This window comes from Pteropus vampyrus, unplaced genomic scaffold (assembly GCF_000151845.1).
Source record: "Pteropus vampyrus isolate Shadow unplaced genomic scaffold, Pvam_2.0 Scaffold58, whole genome shotgun sequence".
Classification (NCBI taxonomy): Eukaryota; Metazoa; Chordata; class Mammalia; order Chiroptera; family Pteropodidae; genus Pteropus; species Pteropus vampyrus.
Window position 1 is genome coordinate 1,534,550 of NW_011888839.1, and position 17,423 is coordinate 1,551,972.

The 17,423-nt window shown below is 32.8% G+C and overlaps 1 protein-coding gene across 4 annotated transcripts in view; it reads left to right on the forward strand.

Moving 5' to 3' along the window:
* The window catches only part of ATG5 (autophagy related 5), a 116,741-nt gene that overhangs the window by 63,667 nt on the left and 35,651 nt on the right, over positions 1 to 17,423 (forward strand). For 3 of the 4 annotated variants that reach the window (XM_023530928.1, XM_011360704.2, XM_023530927.1), the window contains exon 6: positions 1,222 to 1,316. In XM_023530928.1, the coding sequence (XP_023386696.1) occupies positions 1,222 to 1,316 (95 nt within the window). The remainder of the gene's footprint in view (positions 1 to 1,221; positions 1,317 to 17,423) is intronic. The other variant, XM_023530929.1, reaches the window with a different exon arrangement.

Consider the following 17,423-nt stretch of genomic DNA (forward strand, 5'->3'; position numbering starts at 1 on the left):
TCAACCTCTTTGCAAAACAGTTTGGCAGTTCCTCAAAACATAGTTACCATATGGCAGTTAAACAATTACCATATAATTCAGCAGTTCCATTCCTAGACACACACACACACACACACACACACACACACACACACACACACACACACACACACACACACAAACATGCGGCACACAAGAAAATTGAAATTATGTGTCTACATAAGAACTTGTACATGGATGTTCATAGTAGCATTGTTCATGATAGCCAAAAAGTGGAAACAACCCAAACGTCCATGAATTGATGAATGAGTAAACAAAAGGTGATATCTCCATACAATGAAATATTACAAGGCCATAATAAGTTCTGATTTCAAGCTACAACATGAACGAACCTTGAAAACATAGTATAAAAAAAATGCAAAAGACCACATATTGTATGATTTCGTTTATATGAAATTTCTGGAATAGAATAGCAATTAGTGATTTCCAGGGGATGGGGAGGAGAGAGGAAGAATAACTATTAATGGTACGGATTTCATTTGGGGATGATGAAAGTTTTCTGAAATTAAATATTTGTAATGTTTTCTAAACTCTGAATATACTAAAAAGCATTCAGTGTACACTTTAAAACGGTGAATTTTATGATACGTGAGTTATAGCTTAGTAAAGCGTTTTTTTTTGTTTTTGTTTTTTGTTTTAATTGAGCCTGAAAAAATTTTAAAGATATTATTTAATCAGTCTGAGATTAACTGGCAGTTGACAGTTATTTCTTAAGTATCAGTTTCACATTTCTTTCTAGGCCTTTCCTAGAATTTTATATTTCTTGCTGTTTAATATTTACTTTGCTTGATACTTTTACTTCATTTCTTTAAACAATTTTTGGTTAAAATTTAGGCCACTTGAAGCTGTGCCTTTGTAATTTAGACAGGAGGAGTAAGACAAAGGGAATCAAGACATTCATCCCTTCCCAATGTTTTTTGCCTTGATAACACAAGCAGTCAAAATCAGTTCAGGGTTTCTCTCATGAGGAAAAAAACATCTATGCACATATCTAGAAAGAGGAAGCAATAATGAAAAATTAATTTCCTATCTTTATGTTTAGTTATGGAAACATAAGTTTAAGAAAAAATAATATATATATTATGCCTTTCAACAGCTTCTAAAAGGAAGTTTAGTAACTTTCATTTCATGTGCGGTATTAAATTATAATGTTCATTTTTAATAAATAATTTATCATTACAGACAGATTTGACCAGTTTTGGGCCATCAATCGGAAACTCATGGAATATCCTGCAGAAGAAAATGGATTCCGTTACATCCCTTTTAGAATATATCAGGTAGGAAGTAACATTTTTAACAATACCAATTTATGAACGCCTCAGACATCTTCTTGAATCATGCTAGTCCAAAACTCTAAGTTTTCATGGTAACTTAATAGTATTTATTAGGGCTTTCCAAATCTCTTTGTTTTGGTGGCAATCAAATGAGAGACTGAATTGAAATATTTGACTCATATGCACTTGATACTCATTATTCGCATATTCTGTATTTGTACATTTGCCTGCTTGCTAGAATGTATTTGAAACCCCACAGCCAAAGCTCAGCAGCACTATCCTGGACATGTACAGAAGGATGAAAAATTCGATTTGCCCAATACACATTCTTAACAGTGCTGTGCCTTCTTATTTCTGCTCTCAGACTGTAAACAAGTGACTCTTTCCAGTATATTTAGTGCTATGTTTTTCACAGTTTTATGCTTTTTGGTGATTTTGATACTAAAAATGACTCCTAAGCATAGCACCGAAGTGCTGTCTTTATACAGAAACACATATAACATGAGGTTATATATTGATTAGTTGAAGCGCATGTGACCAAAGACTTGTGGTTACCTAACCCTGTATTTCCCTAGGAGCAGTGGTTCAGTATTGCTAATTCCATGTTTGTGGTAACCTTATAAATAACTACCACAAATAAAGAGAATCAACTATTTGTTTTAGAAGGTGAGTCTTCATTGTTGTACAACAAAATGGGTGGTAGACGTTCTTAACAGCACACTTTCAAGGAGTAAAGAAACTCCATGTTTCTGTATAGTAACTTTAAAACTCTTGTGTTGTGCATATGGCAAATAGTAAATTTTTGTTGAATGAATGATATTCTAGAAATCAAGTTACCTACTATCTTGGAAGAGCAGTTAAGACTAGGAATTGGAAACATTATCAAAGACGTAGACTCTAATCTAGCAGAACTTCCATTCAGACTCAAAGAAGTTGTAGTAACTTCCCTTCGTAGGCATTTTTAGTATCTCACAGTTTTTACTTATAGCTATTTTGACAGTTATTTTTAAGTCTTATAGAGCCATCATGTAACTCTGTGTTCAAGGAGAAAAACAAATTGTCCAATTTAAAACAAGTAAACAAAAATCCCAGTATACTCAGAGTGAAAAATATCTGACTTATTTAAGGTTACTGTTCATTTATTTCATTAACATAATGGCACATAGACTATTTTTAGTTCATAGATTCATAATATGTACAGTAGGAATAAAATGAGAAAAATGCCCAATGCAATAAAAACAGATTGCCTAATTCGCCACACTCCTCTGCTTTCTTTTTTTAATAGGAAAATACAATTTTAATTCTACGAGTCTTTGTTAAGCACAGATGTGGCACAGTGGGTTTGGAAATACCATAGTTTATTTATTTATACTTTATCTTATATCATGAAGAATCTGAGGCAATTTACAAGAATATATAATCACAAAATAGAAAAAAGTTTCAATTTATAATCAAAACCACTAACAGTTTAAAACGGAAACTTAGCATGAAATTGTGTAAGCTATGGCTAAGTGAGATCCTTAAATTTCTTAAAATTGACCTGCATATTTGACCTCGAGATTTTTTGTAAGCAGAGCAAGGGGGAAAATGTGATAAGTTGTTGTTTTGTTTCATTTTGTTTTTCAATAAGATGAAACCCTACTAGATAGTCAAGGAAAGCTAAACTTTCTTGGACGTTACATAGGAAATATATTCATTTAGAAGGGACAGAACAATATCCTTTATACCTTACCTACAATAAAAGGATAATTAATAGTTTCCGTAATGCTGCTTCCTAAAGTGTCACTCCTTGATAGCTAAAGGCAATGTATCATCATAAGCCATGGATCATCCACAGTCTAATAAAGAACTGAAGTAGTAGAAAGGCTAAGATGGAAAAGATTTTTAAGTTATTTCATGTAAGAATGTGTCTGTCAAATAAGAAGGAAAATAATTGATGGGTCATGACAGTTGAGGATTGGGATTAACCAGTAATGGTTAACCCAACAGAAGAGCAGTTTGCATAAAATTGTTCAGGAAAAGGAGGGGGGAAATTGTTGCTGCTCAGTCTTCTCAGTATAGCAAGGAATAAAGTCATCTTGCTGAGAAGAAGGAGCTAACAGTTTCGGCATCTGTTCTGTTTGATGGTGGCCAAATAGAACAGTTCCTGTATTTGCATAAAAAATGTGGGAAAGACTGCAGGAAGCTTAGTTGTTTATATTGAGAGAAGAAATAGCTCATATTATATAAATCTATACTGACCACATAGGTATTCACTAAAAGAAACATTAGGAGTAACTTTACAGAGCTGGGTTTAGTAGTGATTGGATTTATTTATTCCACAGAGAAAAGCCAAATAGAGTCAGATTTTATGGACTAAGTATAATATTTGTAGTGGATAGGATTCTTTATGTAGTCTGTAAATCTAATAGGAAAAGTCTACTTCTTCACTATCAGTGACAGATAATTGGTGATTAAAATTGGAATTAAAAATTAACAAGTTATCATAGAATTTGAGAGTACTTAAGTTTTCTGAGTAGATTTCAAAATTTTTTTAAAGCAGCAGCCCACTTTGGTTATAAGCTTAGAAAGGGTGAGTGGGCTTGACTCTCTGCTCCTGGGGCCAGTAGTTGTAGGATCAAATATGTATATGGAAATTCTGAAGCACCGTTTGAAAATCATCTTTCTGTTTAGGCCTGGACAGGTATAATGCTTTGCACAAATCAGGTAGTTCTTGATCTAGCTAGCACTCAGGATACACTAATACCCTCAACATGCTAGTGATATCTTTAAAGGCAAAGTCAGAATTTTTTTTTAAATCTGTGTGGTGGGATTTAGCACAGGGTTTCATATGCTGCGCATGCTTCATAAGTATCTAATTGAATCCTAAGGTGTTAAAAGCATCAAAGATCACATAATTTTAAAGCTGAAAAAAAAGATTTTATAGTTCAAATAAGTCAAAACTGAAAAAGCTAGCCAAGTTTCCTTGATTTTAGATGTATGCTGGTTTTAACAAGGGCAATGCTATTGTAGTGGAGAAACACAAAACATTTTTTAAATTAAATGAAATGGTGGGAGAAGAAGGGGAGCAAGTTGAAAAGCATGATTTGAAGGCTTGCATTATAAAAAACAGTGCACGATCAGGGTCACAGTTTTGCCTTACTTTGAAAATTCTCTTTACCTTTTTTTTTTTTTTTGCTTCAGTTTTCTGGTTTGACAGTTTCTGACTACATGTAAACCTCACAGAGCTCAGAAAGTTGTAAAGATTTTGAGACAAAGGATAAAGTAATTGCCCATGAAACAAGTTTCCTGGAAAGAGCACTGAACTAGAAGGGAGGCTTCTAAAGGTGTGTGGAAGGCCTGACATGGACTAGCTGAGTATCCGTAGTAGGTTACTCAGCCTTGCTAGGCCTCTGTTTCCTCATCCATAAAATGAAAGGTGCATGACTGAGTGAATTTATACATCTGGTTGCATTTGTTCTTTAAAGAAGCCATGTGACTGGTTTATATAATTATATCAGTCTACTCCTATTTTTTAAATTATTTTAAACTCCTGGCTTTAGAGCAGATTTATCATTTTTACAACAAAAACCATCCTTTCCTTTATGGCACTCTTTGACTGAAGTCCTTTAAGCCAGTGGTCTCCAACCTTTTTGACACCAGGGACCAGTGCTCCTATGAGAATCTAATGCCTGATGATCTGGAGCTGAGGCGGTGATGCTAATGTTGGAGAATAGTTGCAAATACAGATAGAGCTTTGATCGCTCACCTGCCTGCCACTCACCTCCTGCTGTGCGGCCCGGTTCCTGACAGGCCACCAACTGGTACCAGTCCACAGCCTGGGAGTTGGGGACCCTTGCTTATGGTGCTGTATGACTTTTAATCCCTAAAAATGAAATTTATACTTTTCAAGTGGTTCATTTTTTTTTTTTTTTTTTGTAAATGCAGAATAATTGTTTTGTTCACGCTGTGTGTCCAGGGTCTAGAATGTGCCTGGCATGTAGTAGGATTAGTGAATATTTGTTAATTCATTAAATCATTCATCAGTCATAATAGTTAATTTGGCACTATTTCATTGTACCACGAGCTCCATGGTAACATAATGCATTCCCAGAGCCTTGCAAAGTATCTTATTTGTGAAATTTAGTTGAATAAAATACATCGTAGACTCTGAAGACATCCCCAAAAGAAGAGCTCCAAAACTAATTTGAGATATATACCTCCCAGCGCTTATTTGAATGATTAGATTTCAGCATATATATTTAACTATACTGAGTTTCTATATTATAAATACTTTAAGCTCCTGTAGGAAAAGTGTGCTGTACTATATTACTTAACATAGGGGTTATGATTATTAGAATAGTGCAGATATATAGAACAAAGGTCTTTCTTTTCACATCTATCATTCTCTTTTGGGGAAAATTATCCACCTTACTGTAGTGTCTATCATAACACAGAAAGATTTAGAACGATTGTAGGGCGGGGTGGGGGGGACAGAAAGAGAATGTGTATGTATGAGAGAGAGAATGGTTTTTATAAAGTTCTATAATTAGATAGAAAGTGGGAAGCTAGAGAATTCTCAACATTTGTTTGACAAAACCTGGTTGCCAGGTGGAGCCTCTGTTAGGGCAAAACATGCTGCCTGATCTTTCCTGTGTCAACAGTTGGCAGTTTTTCCTCAAACAGCCTGAGGTTCTCAGTTGACCTATGTAACTTTCTCATTGGCTTTACCTCTTTCCAATTTGGTTCTTACCTGAATTTGTTACAATTTTAGAAGTGAGATACATAAGTGAATATAAAAATTTAGGAACCTTAGTTTTTGCCAGTTGTTCATTTCTTGGCTTTTTCCATTTCCTGTTTTGTATTTTTGAATCTTCATTCATGCCTTGACCAAAGAAAGATGGGTTCTACTTTCTATTTTTTTAATTATATGATATAAAGGTAATACCAATTTCTATTGCTGACTCTCTTACAGCTGATTCATTTGTATGGTTGGAATATTCCATTGATTTATGTAGCTTTTATTTATGTAGCATTTACATTACTCTGCACCTTTTATTTCTTTAACATACTAGGTATAAAATCTTTGTAATATTTGAGACCTTAAGTTAGTAAGTAAATTTAAATAAACCCCCCCAAATCCAGATTTATTAATAAAATAAATGAATTGGCTAAATTACTTATTTTAGTTTTCAGAATCCTAGTAGAATTCCTTTATAACAAGGGGTAAAAAAGAAGGGCACTGAGCATGTTTGAGTGAGGCTCATTTTATCTTTTGAAGTCTCAAAACCATCTTATGATGATGTGTAGGGATCATTGTCTGATTTTACATAGGAAGAAACTAAAATTGAGGAATTTTAAGTCACTTGTTCATGGGCGCAGAAATGAAAAATGGAAGAGCTAGAATTCAGACCTAAGTGAGACTTTAAAAACAAAGTATGATTTTCTTTATAAAAATTAAGTTTACAGAATTTTTAGACATAATTATCACATAAAGTGAAGTCTACCTTGACCAAATAAGTTGATAAAAACCTAGAAAATCTCTAACTGGTGATATTATTTAAAGGCTGACTTTTGTATAGATTATTGGAAAACTTTAGTTCTTTTTCATCTGTAATTCGATTATTGTGGACTCAAAATGACCATAATCTAGTGACAGAATTTTAGTGGTAAAAGTAAAATAGGTCTGAAAGTAGTCTAGAGATCCATTACAGACCAAAATGTGTCATTTCTGTCATTTACATAACAGTTTAGTTTGGTGTGTGTTTCAGGTCTGTGTTCCTGAAATCCAGGTGCCTCATATTAGCCAGTATTCTAGAGATGAGGTTAATGGCAAGAAGTGTTTCAGAAATGTAACTAAAATATTATTTAGAATAGCACATGTAAACAGATGGTGATTAATAAAGATATCTGTTAAGAAGATAGTTAAATGACTGTGAAGTCCCCAGGCATCTTATTTAGGTTGTAGAGTGAATATTTGGCACATTATTTCTGTTCAAGAAGCAAAGGATTCACAAATGTTATCCTGCCCAATGTACTTTGTGTAAGAAAAGTTTGTCTTATTCAGTCATTAATTCGGCAAGTTCATTTACTCACAAGTATTTGCATGCCATGCCCTGTGCTTTGCACAGGCGATGCAAGTGGTGATTAATATCACCCTTTATAGGGCTTATAATCAAACAAGTATACACGCAAATGTAAAATCACAGCTGTGATTGACGTTATGAAGGAGAAGTATATAGTGCAATAAATACCTAATTCTTCTAAATAGAATTTGGTTTGGTTTGGGAGGGCAGCGAGGGCTTTGCTGATGAAATGTTAAATCCCCTGAGATCTGACAAGTGGGTGGAATTAAGGTAGGCAAGGAGATATGAGAAGACCTTTGTAGACAGAGGGCACATTGGAAGTTTGAGGACACCCTGTTGGTCTTGAGCACAGAGTTAGAGGGTGGGAATGAGGCTGTAGAGGTAAGGGTCAGACCATATTAGGTGTTTTTTCTTTATCCTATAAATGTTTTTAATAATTTGAATGTCTGTTCATATTTATTCAATAAAAAATATTTATTGAATATTTTTCAATAAAGAATATTTATTGAATATTTTTCTATATGTTATTCTAGAGATTATAAATAAATTCAGAGAATCCTTTCAGGAACAGTGTACCAATCTTTTTAGTTTTAAACAAACATGAAGCTGATAAACAGTGCTTGTGTTCTGATAAAGTTACAATGGCTCCTACTTGTCTGTGGAAGAAATTGTTCATCAGTTATATGACAGTAAAATAAATTAGAATTTTAATTTAGAACTCTGCTTTCTTGTTATTTCTTTAGTATTTCAATGGAAGAATGTTCATTTATGACATTAAAACACTATTGATATTTTAGTTTAAATGGGAATTTACTAGCCATTTTACTTAAGCAAATGTATTTAACTTCTATTTTAATGTGTTAAAATATTTAAGAATCTAGATACTTAGGATTTTGGAGAGAGAGTACATTTTGCAAAATGGAAACCAGTATGTCAGAAATTAAGTTGACACTTTCCTAGATCCTAGACTGAAGAAGCAGTCAAAATTTTAGTTTATTTTCAGAGATGTTGATTTATGAATCTTGAAAAATGAGGACAATAGAGATGTATAACAAATTATGGCAGTGTTAGGATTCCTCGTCCAGAATTGTGACAGTTTTGGTGAGAAATTATAATTCTGTTCTTTCATTATTTTCCATTTTAGTCGATATCTTGCAATAACATCTAGCAGAAAGGCCAGAGAATAAAAGGAGGGACTTACTGGGCAGTAAACTGAATATTATTACTTTCAGTTTTGGTTTTTTTTTGGTAATTTCAAACAGAAACTGAGTAATTTGTAGTACATTTTGACTTTGTAGAGATTTTTAATATCTTTAGCAAGATAGAATGTAAATATTCTCAGTTCCACAGCTGAAGGTATGGTAATTTTCTGAGGGTTATTTATAATACCTTTCTTTAAAAATTAAAAAAATAACTTTAATTGTGGTAAAAGACATATAACAAAATTTACTATCTTACCCATTTTTAAGTGTATACTTCAATCATATTAGGACATTCACATTATTTTGCATCCTATCTCTAAAACACCTCTCACCTTGCAAACTGAAGCTATACCCATTAAACAACAACTATGAATTTGAGTACTCTATTACCCCATATAAGTGGAATCATAAAGTTTTTTTCGTGTGTGACTTGTTTATTTCACTTAGTATCAGGATTCATCTACGTTGTAGCATATATGTATATACCACATTTTATTTATCCATTCATGCATAAATAATACTACTACGAACGTAGGTATATTAGTCAGGGTTGTCCAGAGAAACAAAATCAACAGGATTTAGAGAGAGATTTATTTTAAGAGATTGGTTCACATGGTTATGGAGGCTTGGTAAGCACAAAATCTGATGGGATAGATGGGCAAGCTGGGAACTCAGGGAAGAGTTGCAGTTTGAATCCAAAAATAGTTTCCCGGTAGAATTCCTCTTGCTCAAAGGAAGTCAGTCTTTGTTTTATCAAAGTCTTCAACTGATTAGATGAGAGTCGCCCACAGTATAGAGGGTAATCTGCTCTACTCAGAGTTCACCAATTTAAATGTTAATCTCATCCAAAAAACATATTACACAAACATCCAGAAGGTTTGACCAAATATCTGGGTACCATGGCGCAACTAAATATCTGGGTACCATGGCGCAACTAAGTTGACATAAAGTTAACCATTACAATAGATATATAAATATTTCTTTGAGACTCTGCTTTTAATTCTTTAGGGTGAAATTCTGGATCATATGGTAATTTTATTTTTAAGGAACTGCCATACATTCTCCATAGTGGCTGCACCATTTTACATTTCTACCAACAGTGCATGAGGGTTCTAGTTTCTCCACATCCTTACCAACAATTATTATTTACTGTTTTTTGTTTTTTTCTTTTTATAGTGGCCATCCTAATGGGTGAGAAGTAGCATCTCATTATGGTTTTGATTTGTATTTCCCTCCTTATTAGTGATGTTGAGTACCTTTTTATGTGCTTTTTGGATATTTTACATCTTTGGAGAAATGTCTATTCAAATCTTTTGGCTATTTTTTAACTGGGTTGTTTTATTGTTATTGTTGAATTGTAGGACCCAATTTATTGTTTTTAGTGGCTACAGTATATTCAATCTGTGGGTGTACTACAATATGTTCAGTATTCTCTGTTGATGAATTAATTTCCAGTTTTCTGTTTGTTTCCAGTTTTTGTCACTACAAAAGTGCTACAGTAAACAGCATTATATATGTATTCTTTCAGGTCTAGGTAATAGCTACCCAAGAATGGACTTTCGAGTCAAAAAAATAGAGATTATATAAATTTTTTAAAAATTAGCCAGGTTACTTTCCAAAAATGTATGAATTCAGATTTCTACCAACAAAATATGAAAGTGTGCTTCTCATCTTATATCTCTACCAGCAGTAGACATTGTAACTCTTTGACATACAAAAGTATTATGGGTATAAAGAGATAACTTCATTTTTACTTTAAAGTATTTCTCTCCCACTTAGTGAATATGCATGCATCCATTCACCTTTGCTGACCATGTGGATTTATTTTTCTGTAAATTGCCTTATGTTTTTTACTGCACATTTTTCTTTTGTGTTATTTATTTGTTTTATTTATAAAAGATTTATATATATATTAACCAGTTTTTTTTCCAAACACTTTGTAAAAAATAATCACAACTATGAGATTTGTCTTGATTTTTATGGTGTCTCTAAGAAAAGTTTTTAACTCTTTATATAGCCAATTGTATTTTTTTCTTAGTAGTGTATGGATTTCTTTATTTGTTTTGAAGAATCCTCTCCATATACCTGCAGGTTAAACATACTTTTCTTACTTAGCTTTTCTTGTAAGATTGATTTTTTTTATATATGTCTTTAATTCATCTGGAACTTACTTTTAAATACTGTGTAGAATACAGAGGTACAGCTTTATTTTCTTCCCGGTGATAGCTGGTTGTAATAGGATCATTTATTACATAAACTAAAGGTTGGCAAACTTTTTCTTTAAAGAGCCAGATAGTAAATATTTTCAGCTTTGCAGACCAGATGGTCTCTGTCACAACTATATAACTCTGTAGCTTGAAAGCAGCTATAGACAGTTTGCAGATGATGGGCATGGCTGTGTTCCAGTAAAACTTGATTTACAAAAACAGGCAAAGGGCACAATTTGGCTTAGTGTGTAGTGTATTGACTCTTGATATAAACTGTCCTTTTCCTATTGAATAAAAATGCCACCTCTGCTTTACATTAAAATAGTTTGACTACTAAGACCTATTTCTGTACTCTCTATATTTGCTTATTATGCCAGTGTTATTTTTATGTGATGTTAGTCTTCTGGTATTTAGTCTTCTGGTATTTGCTAGGGCAGTTCACCCCTTTTTTTTCATACTTTTCATGGTGGTTCATCATTAATTTTGCCGTGTGACTTTTTAAATTATTTTATTCATTTCCCCATAGTGTCCTGTTTAATTATAAGTGGAAACGCATTAAATTTCTATTTTAATTTTGGTAGAATTCATCTTCTTATTTTATTAAATATTCCCACATAAGAACATGAGACACCTTTCTTATTATTCAGATTTTGTTTTATATTGTAAAAAAAAAAGATTTTAAGGCTTTCTCAAATCAAATCTGCAGAGGTTTTTAGCTCTCTCCGTGTAGGCCCTGCCTGCCCACTCACCCTAGCAGCCGTGTTAGCTCAGGAGATCAGCTGTGTTGGGCAGGAGATAGAATTGGGGATAGAAGAGAGATGGGGAAGCATTTAGCTTTCATGTTCCCAGAATCTCATCCATGTATAGTTGTTAATATTGTTTATGTAAAGAATTATGTAACAGTTATCCTTGGGGAGAGACATGTCTAATTCTTAATTCACACCTTAGCTGTGGCAGTAGAATGCTAAAATATATGTTGAGACATCTGTGCTTAAAAATAAGATTTGTTATCTTGTGTAAAGAAAGACAAGAATGTAGTATAGCATGGACTCTCAGTTCTTAAAGTAACTTCACTTCTGATCCAAGTGAAGATAACAGTTATGAAACATGATAAATAACTTGCAAGCTGAAGACACAGCATTCAATTTTATATTTTTGTATAGATATTAATCTAAGGTCAGTTTATGAAGTTAATTTCTTCCTAGAGTATTTTAAACATTTATTAAACAGCTAAGGAGAAATCTTGTATAGTAAACATAGAGAAGAAACTGAACCTCTGTACTGCACTTATGTCTATGTGCTCCTCACAGTGCCTTACACATAATAGCTACTCAATAAATACACAAAATGTATGAATAAATTATGGAAGTTGCAATCACCTGTGAAAGTGGTCGTCATTCTGGGCTCATAATAAATATACTGTAATGGTCATACTGCAATTTTTATTGTAGAATTCTGTGCTTGATTTTCTGTTAGGTAATAACTATAATTCTCTACTATTGCTTTAAAGTTTAGAAGAAAGCAATATGGGATGTAGAATAATAAAGTCATATTTGTATAGCACTTTATATTTTATAAAAATACCTTCATGCTACCTCATTTGATTTTCAAAACATTAATATAGACAGGACAAATATTTTTTTTAATTTTAATTTTTCAATTAGAATTGACATTCAGTATTATTTTATATTAGTTTCAGGTGTACAGCATAGTGGTTGGACATTTATATAATTTACGAAGTGATTCCCCCAATTAGTCCAGTACCCACCTGGCACTATACATACTTATTACAATATTATTGACTATATTCCCTATGCTGTACTTCACTTCCCGGTAACTATTTTGTAACTACCAATTTGTACTTCTTAATCCTTTCACCTTTTTCACCCAGCCCCGAATACCCCTCCCCTCTGGCAATCACCAATTTGTTCTCTGTATCTTTGAGTCTGTTTTCGTTTTGTTTGTTCATTTATTTTGTTCTTTAGATTCCACATATAAGTGAAATCATATGGTATTTGTCTTTCTCTGTCTGACTTATTTCACTTAGCATAATACCCTCTGGGTCCATCAATGTCATTGCAGATGGTAAGATTTCATTTGTTTTTTATAACTGACTAATATTCCATTGTATGTATGTACCACCTCTTCCTTATACAGTCATCTATCAGTGGGCACTTAGGTTGCTTCCATATCTTGACTATTGTAAATAGCACTGCAGTGAAAATAAGGGTATATATATCTTTTTGAAGTATTGTTTTAGTTTTCTTCGGATAACTACCAAGAAGTGAAATTGCTGGGTCATAGGTGGTTCTATTTTTAATTTTTTGAGGAACCTCTCTTTTCCATAGTGACTGTACCAATTTGCAGTCCCACCAACAGAGCACAAAGGTTCCCTCTTCTCCACATCCTCGCCAAAACTTGTTGTTTTTGATTTATTGATGATAACCATTCTGACAGGTGTGAGGTGATATCTCATTGTGGTTTTAATTTGCATTCCTTTAATGATTAGTGATCTTGAGCATCTTTTCATAAGTCTGTTGACCATCTGTATGCCCTCTTTGGAGAGATACCTATTCAGGTCCTCTGTTCATTTTTTAATTGGATTGTTTGTTTTTTTGGTGTTGAGTTGTATGAGTTTTTTATAAATTTTAGTTATTACCCCTTATCAGATATGTCATTGACAAATGCCTTCTCTCATTCAGTAAATTGTCTTTTTGTTTTATTAATGGTTTCCATTGCTATGCAAAACCATTTTGTTTTGACGTAATCCCAATTTGTTTATTTTTCTCTTGTTTCCCTTGCCCAAAAAGATATATCAGAAAAAATACTGCTAAGAGCAGTGTCAGAGAGTATACTATCTGTGTTTTCTTCTAGGAGTTTTATGGTTTGGGGTCTTACATTTAAATCTTTAATCTGTTTTGAGTTTATTCTTCTATATGGTATAAGAAGGTGGCTCAGTTTCATTTTTTTGCATGATTCTGTCCAGTTTTCCCAACACCATTTATTGACTAGACTGTCTTTACCCTGTTGTATATTCTTGCCTTCTCTATCATAGATTAAATGACCATAAAGATGTGTATTTATTTCTGGGCTCTCTTTTCTGTTCTATTGATCTGTATGTCTGTTTTTATGCCAGTACCATGCTGCTTTGATTACTATAGCCTTGTAGTATAGTTTGATATCAGGTATTGTGTTACCTCCAACTTTGTTCTTCTTTCTCAAGATTGTCAAGATTGTCATGACTATTTGGGGATCTTTTATTGTTCCATATAAATTTTAGCATTATTTGTTCAAGTTCTGTGAAAAATACGTTGGTATTTGATAGAGATTGCATTGACTTTATAGATTGCTTTGGGTAGTATAGACCGTGAGCATGGTATTTGCTTCTATTTATTTGTATCTTCTTCAGTTACTTTCTTCAATGACATCATTTTCCAAGTACATGTCTCTTACCTCCTTGGTTAAATTTATTCCTAGGTATTTTTTTTCATTGATGCAATTATAAATGGGATTATTTTCTTAATTACTCTTTCTGATAGTTCATTATTGGTGTATACAAATGCAACTGATTTCTGAGTATTAACTTTGTATCCTGCATCTTTACTGAATTCATTTATCAATGCTAACAGCTTTTTTGTGGAATCTTTAGGGTTCTCCATATATAGTATGTTATCTGCAAATGACAGTTTGACCTCTTCCTTTCCAATTTGAATGCCTTATAACAAATATTCTTTTTATAAGATGGAAGTTAATGATCAGATAAAGGGTACAAAGCTAGTTTTAAAAGAATATCTCTTTTTGCAAGAAGATCAATGTTTATTGAAGCTTTAGTAATTACATATGAGAGTAATGCTTTGTGGACATAAATTGGTTCAATTAATAAAGACTTCATTTGGAGCATTGCAATTTGAATTTTGAAGGATTAAGGAATCAAAGTCCAGCATTTTTAGTTTAGTTCTCCTTTCATTTTAAATATGCTTTTTGTGTACTATATTTCAATGCTAACCCTCAAATTATTTTCTAAAATTAGTTGAAGTCTTAATTATTTTAAAAATTGAATTAATGAAGTTCTAGAACAGACAAAATTAATCTGTACTGACAAAAAGTAGTTGTCTGGGGGCCAGACCAAGTAGGTAGGGTATGGTAGGGATGGACTAAGAAGAGGCAAGAAGGAACTGTGGGGAATGATGGAAATATCTATATCTTATTGGGGCAATGGTCTTAAAACTATAACTGTGACAGTTTGAGCTATATACTTAAAATGTGTTCATTTTATTATATGTAATTTCATACCTCCGTAAAGTTAAGTTTTAAAATTAGGTGATCAGATCATGGACTAGGGAGAATCGTGGGAATTTCTTACATGATAATTGTGTCCAAACTGTAAATTAATCAGCTTAAGCCCCTCTTTCCTGTTAGGATAGGTTCTTGTGATATGCTTAGGTTCTGGCTTGTTTTGTTTTGTTTTGTTTTTGATTGTTTTTGTTGTTTGTTTTACCTTAATCTTAAACACTTCTTTTCTGCCTGGTTTGAGCTGATTCTTTATATCCTCTTCCCCAGCGTAAATTGCAACTATTCTCTTTCTTTTCTAATTTTAATTGATAGGATTTTGTATCCTATCTGTATTTCAGTCATCAATTTGTGGTCACATTTTGACAATAATCAGAATAATTCAAGAACAGTTATAGTGTTATATATAGTTATCAGAAAAGCTTGTCTTAATTTTCTTGTATGCCTATTAAATTATTTTTCACAGTGTAAACATGGAATCTTAAGCACCTTCAGAGCCACAAGGTAGTACTAATCAGGAATTAGAAGTTATTATAGATAACAGTAAACAACTAGAATGGCATAGTGTAAGGTATGAGCTTAGTGATTTCTGAAGAAAATAAGATACTTGACTCTAGAACAAAAGTTGTGTGAAATTTACTCAACTATTCTAATTTTTTTTTGAGGTATAATTCACATACCATGAAATTCATTCCTTTAAAATACACAATTTTAATATAGTCACAGAGTTGTATAACTATTACCACTATCTAATTTCAGAATATTTCGATCACCTCAAAAAGAAACCCCATCTCCATTAGCAGTCATCCCTATTCCCTCCTTCCCCTGGCCCCTGGCAACTACTGATCTACTTTCTGTCTCTATGGATAGTCTATTAATAACATATAAATGGAAGCATATAGTATGTGTCCTTTTTTGTCTGCCTTCTTTCACGTGGCTTAATATTTTTGAGGTACACGCATCTATCTTATAGCATGTACCTTTTTCCTTTTAATGACTGAATAACATTCCATTGTATGGATATACCACATTTTGTCTATCTGTTCATCGGTTCCTGAACATTTGGATGGTTTCCCCTTTGGGACTGTTATGAATATGCTCTTATGAAAATTTGTATACAAGTTTTTGGGTGGACATATGTTTTCAGTTTTCCTGAGTATATACTTAAGAAGAGAACAAATGGGTCATATAGTAACTCAGTTTATACAAAAAGGCAACTGGATTTTGATAGAAATTGTGTTGAATATGTAGATCAATTTATGCGTTATCACTGTCTTAACAAACAGTATTATCTTCCAATCCACAGGGTTACTGTTCATTTTAGTTCTTTGTTTTTTCCAACCATGTTTTATTATTATATTTGGATTGCTCATTGCTAGTGTATATAAGTAATATTGATTTTGTATATTGATTTTGTATCTTGTTTATTCTAATAGTTTTGCTGGTTTCTTAGAATTTTCTGTATAGATCATGTTCCTACAAATAGAGGTAGTTTTACTTCTTTCCAGTGATCATTCTCTTTCCATTTTCTAATGCCTTTTATTTCTTTTTCTTATCTAATTTTCTTCACCAGAACCCCCAGTATAGTGTCAAAATAGAAGTGACAAAAGCAGACAAACTTGTCTTGTTTTTTATCTGAGCGGGGAAAGCTTATAATCTTTCACTATTGAATATGATGTTAGTCTGTAAGTTTCTCATAGATGCCTTTTATAAGATTGAATTCCCTACTATTCCTATTTGGTTGAGTATTTTTATCCTTAAAGGGTTTTAAATTTTTGTCAGGTGCTTTTTCTGTGTCTATTCAGGAGACTGTATCTTTTCCCCTTTATTAATATATATTGCATTCATTGACTTTGTTGAACCAACCTCGTATTTCTGAGATAGATCTCATTTGGTCATAGTATATAACATATATAGCTAGATTTGTTTTGCTAGTTTTTTGTTGAGGATTTTGTGTCTATATTCATAAGGATTATTGATCTTTAGTATTTTTAAGATGTCTTTGTATGATTTTAGTATCAGAGTAATATTGGCCCCATAGAATAAGTTGGGGAGTGTTTCTTTTTCTAGTTTTTGAAAAGTTTGTGAAGGATTGGTGTTAAATTTTTACATAATTGGTAGAATTTACCCATGAAGCCATCTGGTCCTGGCTATTGCTTTGTGGGAAGTTTTTTAGATTACTAATTCAATCTCTTATTTGTCATTGATCTATTCAGTTTTTTGATAGTTTTTTTCCCCTCCTCTTTAATTCCCGCCCCCCAAAAAAAAAACTCCAACCCCGGCCCAAGGAAGGTGCCAACCCCCCCTAAAAAAAGGAATTCCGAAAGGGGGGCCGCCCCCCCCAAC